Genomic DNA, 6,000 nt, shown 5'->3' on the forward strand with positions numbered 1-6,000 from the left:
AATGAAATTGCCTTGTGGGGAGCAAGGATCAATTCTGCACTGGACAGGTCAGTCCGTTCCCTCGGTGTAATTCGATCCATCTCTAGATTGTTCTCTCTGACTCCTCCATTAAAAAAGAAGGTGCCCTCTGACCCTGGAAGCAGTGTCGCCAGGGCTTCTGGTGTCTCATAACGAGCTCTACATCCCTACTCCTCTTCTGATCTCAACAGATTCTCGAGCAGGTGAAGAAGGCTCAATAAGGGCAGTGGATCATGCCGTGATTGGCGGCGTCGTGGCCGTGGTGGTGTTCGCCATGCTGTGCTTGCTCATCATTCTGGGGCGCTATTTTGCCAGACATAAAGGTAAGCTTTGGCAGGCAGGAGGCCTCGTGTCACCACGGCCCCTGCATTCGGGGACTTTACAAGGTTGTCTTTGATAGGCAATTTATGGTTTATGTGGCCGCATAGTCTCTTTGATTCCTGAAACTGGGAGAGGGAAAAAAAAATTTTAGCAGCTGCTGATTAGAACTCTGAGAGTTGATGAGTAGCACTCCTTGATTTGGATTTTCTCTAAATATGAAGCTTTATAGAGTCGTTTTTCTACAATCCATAATTGGGGCTAGAATAAAAATTACAAAGTAGAGGCTGGTGTGCAAGGTGTGGCGTGAACCCCAAAACGATAAACATGGAAAGAGCCCACCCGTAACCTACTGCTTTCCGTGAAGCAGGTGAACTAGCTCTGCTCCCTGGCCCCAAACTCCAGGTAAGCTGGTCACAGCGGCTGGAACACTTCCTTGGTTTGATGTGCCTTAAAAGCCACATAAATATGTATTTTTAAAATTATCAGTGCAATTGATTTAAATTGCCATTAATCACACACTTATCAACTGTGCGATCTGGATGGGCAATCATCTTTTCCAATGCTTCTCCTCTCTGCCCCATGCTGCTCTGATCCTCTTCTCCCCTCTGGGTAATTTATTCTTCCTTTTCTTTGTCGGCCCTTGTCTTTCTCAGTTGTTTTTCTCAAGCGCTGTGCAGCGAGCTTGCGGGGCTTCCTATAGTATGAACTCTAGGTGTTTGCATACTGCTCAACTGTAGCACTGGGTTTGGGGGTAGTCCCTTGAGCACAGCAGTGGAAGTCCAAGGTACTTGACAACCTCCTTTGAGATCTGAAGTAACAGTCTCAAGCGTAAAACCGTTTGGGGACCCTCAGCGCTATGCGTACTTCACCCTCTGCCCACATCCAGGAGACAGTCTGTTTGGCAGAGAACTCCCAGCCTCTCAGGGGTGAGCGTGACAGAGCCAGGAAGGTAAGGCCAGAGAACAGGGCAGAAGCCTGTGCTGCCGCTGTGGAGAGCCAAGGGAAGTGGGGAGATGTGTCACTCTACAGAGAAAAGAGGGTTACTGGAGGGAAACTTTAAACAGCTTCTGCCTTCTCAGGTTTGTCACTCTGAATACACAACAAATGCATCATGCTCTTTTTACATAAGTCTTCAAAAATACAATATGTGAGAGGAGGGTTATTGGATTATGATAGGCAGTGTAAGCTCTACCTATATATCCTACCGAGGTGCAGTCCTTGTCTTTCTTTCTGTAAACTGTTAGGACTTGGTGATAAGAGCGTCACCAATTTTGTACCCTTCTGTCTATTGTCATTATAAAGTGGCTGTGCCAATTAGCAAATCCATGAATCTGGGTCCGACCAGAGTTACACTATGAGAGGGAAACACTTGTTGCTTAAGATAGATCCCCATCCTCGATTACAGCTGTCATAATGTCAGATCTTTTCTCCACCTGGAACCCCACTCTGACATGGAAGGCAAAAGAAAATCGAACATACCTGTACATACAAGTTTGAGCACATTCTCACTTACGTATGGATAGGCAATAATGATTTGTGAAGACAGGAGATAAGGGTACAAATGATACGAGATGACAACAGAGCATCATCAGGGCCCTAATTCATTTATTGGCTAATTGCTCCTTCTTGCTTTGGTCTTTAACCATGTATGTGCACACATCTGGTCATTGGTCCTGGGTGTTTACTGTTTATATGTTAGTCAGCAGCTCTCCAGCTTTCTGCATTTTTAGCTCCCACTCACGTCTTCCTCTGCTGACATCCTCTGGTCATAATCACTGCTCTAATGTCTCATTTGCTGAATTATATCGCAGCGGTTCAGTTGGAGTGGTGCCTTTGGAACCCCCGGATCCCCATTTGTCTCACCCACCTCGCTCTCTTCTTCCAATTGTTTTTTCCCCTCTGCTGCCTGCACACCACTTCGGCTGATGATGGCTATAAAGCAAGTTGCCATCTCTGTACCACTTTACACAGAGGCCATCAGACAGTCACGGTGCTTTACCCCTTCATCTTTCAGGTACATACTTCACTCATGAAGCCAAAGGAGCCGATGACGCAGCAGACGCAGACACAGCTATAATCAATGCAGAAGGAGGACAGAACAACTCCGAAGAAAAGAAAGAGTACTTCATCTAGATCAGCCTTTTTGTTTCAATGAGGTGTCCAACTGGCCCTATTTAGATGATAAAGAGACAGTGATATTGGAACTTGCGAGAAATTCGTGTGTTTTTTTATGAATGGGTGGAAAGGTGCGAGACTGGGGAGGCTTGGGATTTGCTGTGTAAAAAAAAAAAAAATGTTCTTTGAAAAGTACACTCTGCTGTTTGACACCTCTTTTTTGTTTGTTTGATTTTCGAATTTTTATTTCTTCCTACCAAGTCAAACTTGGATGCTTGGATTTAGTTTGGATAGATTGCAGAAAATTCTGTGCCTTGTTTTTGTTTGTTGTGTTCCTTTTTATTCCCCCTTTTGTGCGCATTTGTTTTTTCCCAAAAATTTTTGGATTTTTTCCAAAATCTCTCATTTTGGAATTTGCCTGCTGGGATTCCTTAGAATCTTTTCTCCCTTATTTTGCGATTATTTTTACTTTTCTGTTTATTATTGAAGTAACTACTTTCTGTTCAAAATTCAGTTTCATAAAAGGAGAACCAGCACAGTTTAGATTTCATAGTTCAGAATTTAGTGTATCCATAATGCATTCTTCTCTGTTGTCGTAAAGATTTGGGTGAACAAACAATGAGAACTCTTTGCTGCTGCCCATGTTTCCAATACTTAGAGCAGTGAAGACTAGAAACTTAGACTGTGATTCAGAAAATGTTCTGTTTGCTGTGGAACTACATTACTGTACAGGGTTATCTGCAAGTGAGGTGTGTCACAATGAGATTGAATCTGTGTTTAATTCTGTATCTGTAGTCGGCTCAGTATAGATACCCCACACTGTCCAGAAAGCTTTGGGGTGGAAGGCGGCCTCCTTTCTCAATGCCCTAAACAGACCTGACAGTGAGGGCTATTCCTTTTATATAAGTGGACAAATTTGAGTTGCCACAGGAGGGGAAGTAGGGAGGGGGGAAAGATAGTTCTGCTCTGGTTATTTCTGTTCCAAATGATTCCATCCACCTTTCCCAATCGGCCTTACTTCTCACTAATTTGTAGGAAAAAGCAAGTCCGTGCGGTGCGCGAATGACTGAATGGGACAGGGTTTTTTTTTTCCCTTTGTGCTTAGTTAGGAAGGCAGTAGGATGTGGCCTGCATGTACTGTATATTACAGATATTTGTCATGCTGGGATTTCCAACTCGAATCCGTGTGAACCTTTCATTCCTTCAGATTTGGCTTGACAAAGGCAGGAGGTACAAAAGAAGGGCCAGTATTGTTCTCACACTGGTCTGCTGTCGATCTCAGTTCTCAAAAGGTCAGAGCAGAGGTGGAAAAACAGCATGTAGGGGTTTTCAGTTACTTAATCAAAACTCAAATGTGAGTGTTTTTATCTTTTTACCTTTCATACACTAGCCTTGGCCTCTTTCCTCAGCCTTAAGAACCATCTGCCAAAAAATTACAGATCCTCGCATGATGGCAGCCATAGTACATAGTTACTAAAATAAGTTACCTTGAACATATCTTAGATGGGGAGCCTTGGGAGAAGGTAGAGGAGTCAACTTACCATTTACATTTTTTTTAAAGAAATGTGGGGATTTTCACTGAAACGTCTAGGAAATCTAGAAGTAGTCCTGAAGGACAAAACTAAAAACTTACCTTGTGTTTTGGTAAGGCTCCAGACTCCAGACTCCAGTCCCTATGGAAAGATGGCATCAAAAAAGATAGATCTATCTATATATATATATATATAAATATATATTATATAACATTTTCAGTGAGTAATTTTGGATTTTGCAAGGTGCATTTTTACTATTGTTACATTATGTGGAAAACTTACGCTGATTTATTTAAGAGGAAAAAAGTGTCAACTCTTTGTTATTTGAAAGTGTGTTTATTTTTCTTGTCTTTATTTTAACCTTTAATAGAACCGTTGCAATATGGGGGCCTTTTGGGAACGGACTGGTATGTAAAAGAAAATCCATATCGAGCAGCATTTTGTTTTCCCCTCTCCTATCCCTAGGCACTTAACCAAGACAAAAAGCCACAACGAACATCCCTTTTTCTCAATGGATTTTATAACGTGCAGCTCTATTCCGAGCTTTTAGCACCCATTCTTACCATAGTATATACATATCAAAGGGTGAGAACCATTTAGCATGTTGTTGAAAGGTTTTTTTCAGTTGTGCTTTTTAGGAAAATAAAAAAAACAAAAAACCTACCATCGCTCACAGAATTGGCATCTCATTTTTGGGACCTCCCATCTTTCTGTTTTGAAAAGTGTACAGTAGTGCAGTGTTCCTAATGTAACTTTTATGGCTTACAATGTTGACATGTCTCAGGTTCATGTGTTTCGATTGGTGTTTTCCGTCTCAGGTAGATTGCAAAGTGTAGGCCCCACACATTGGAAAAAAAATAATAAAACAAAGCAAAAACAGGAATTTATGAATTTTAGTTGTATATTGGTTTATGTATTTTTTTCTTAAGTATACAGTGCACTGTTTGAAATGTATTGTTGAGTATTACTTTGTACAGGTTGATCACTTTTTTGAGTGAAGAAAGAACAAACTTGTTTTTTGTGTTTTTTAAAGGAATATAAAATAATGAAGGATGTACAATTGATGCCAAATAAGCTTGTTCTTTAGTCACACCTACGTCTTATTTTTCCCTTTAGGCCAGTTCTGTTTTTTGAGGTGTACATGAACAATGTTACGGTGTAAGAAGCTCCATATCCACATGTTACCATTCACATTTTGTATTGGTTCATGTATACCATTTTTACAAAAAAGAAAAAGAAAAAAAGAAGTACTATAAAATATCTGTCTTCTTAATAAAAAAAAATTAATGTTACAAAGTGATCCTTTAATCTCATTATGGACTTTGTACTGGACACCTCGGCGCGAGAGAAGAGATGGGCCCCGGCCCGGCTTCCTCCTCAGGCCCCGCCCACGGAGCTCCGCCCTCAGGCCGTGAGCACAGAGCACAAGGCAGTGTGCATGACAAGAAGTGCTGCCGGCTGGGTTTCTTTGATCCAGTTTCTCTCTCTTCCTCCACTCATCCTTCCTTTCCTTGTTCTCTTCTTCTCCCCCCTCAGGGGCCAGGTGGCCCAGGTGCTTTGGCAGCGTGGACTCAGCGCTCTGTGCAGGTGTGCGCGATGCAGCCGCGAGCCAGCCGGGGACAGGCCCCTGCCGTGGATTCGGCTCCCGCCTCCCTCCCCTTCCCCCTCTTTTCACGCACCACCCTCACCAACTCTCCTGTGTTGGCTGCTCCACCTGTCTCTTACTTTGGGATTTCGTGTCTTAACAGTTCATTCCGCCCTCTTCATTTCAAGTTCTCTCTCCTTTAAAAGAAGACGCCCTGCGGATGACTGACTTGGACTCCTACGGAAGATTTTTGCCACTTCCTGTTCAGGCTGCTGGGACTCGATCTGTCCTCATCCTCCTTGCCTTGCAGGCCAACTTAGCAATGACTGCCCTTCCTGGTGACTGATCTTACAAATGTGCAGATAATATTTGAGCAGCTCCAAAGTGCCCTTTCCCCACCACTCACCCGGCTGTAGTTGAGTTTCCCCT

At 42.9% G+C, this 6,000-nt stretch overlaps 1 protein-coding gene across 6 annotated transcripts in view; it reads left to right on the forward strand.

The window, feature by feature from the left end:
- Positions 1-4,649, forward strand: part of CADM1 (cell adhesion molecule 1) — a 318,565-nt gene extending 313,916 nt beyond the window's left edge. For all 6 annotated transcript variants that reach the window (XM_016134932.2, XM_036220674.1, XM_016134927.2 and 3 more), the window contains 2 exons: positions 210-341; positions 2,354-4,649. In XM_016134932.2, the coding sequence (XP_015990418.1) occupies positions 210-341; positions 2,354-2,472 (251 nt within the window). In that variant the 3' untranslated portion in view covers positions 2,473-4,649. The remainder of the gene's footprint in view (positions 1-209; positions 342-2,353) is intronic.
- Positions 4,650-6,000: the final 1,351 nt, after the last annotated feature.

This window comes from Rousettus aegyptiacus, unplaced genomic scaffold (assembly GCF_014176215.1).
Source record: "Rousettus aegyptiacus isolate mRouAeg1 unplaced genomic scaffold, mRouAeg1.p scaffold_m13_p_5, whole genome shotgun sequence".
Classification (NCBI taxonomy): Eukaryota; Metazoa; Chordata; class Mammalia; order Chiroptera; family Pteropodidae; genus Rousettus; species Rousettus aegyptiacus.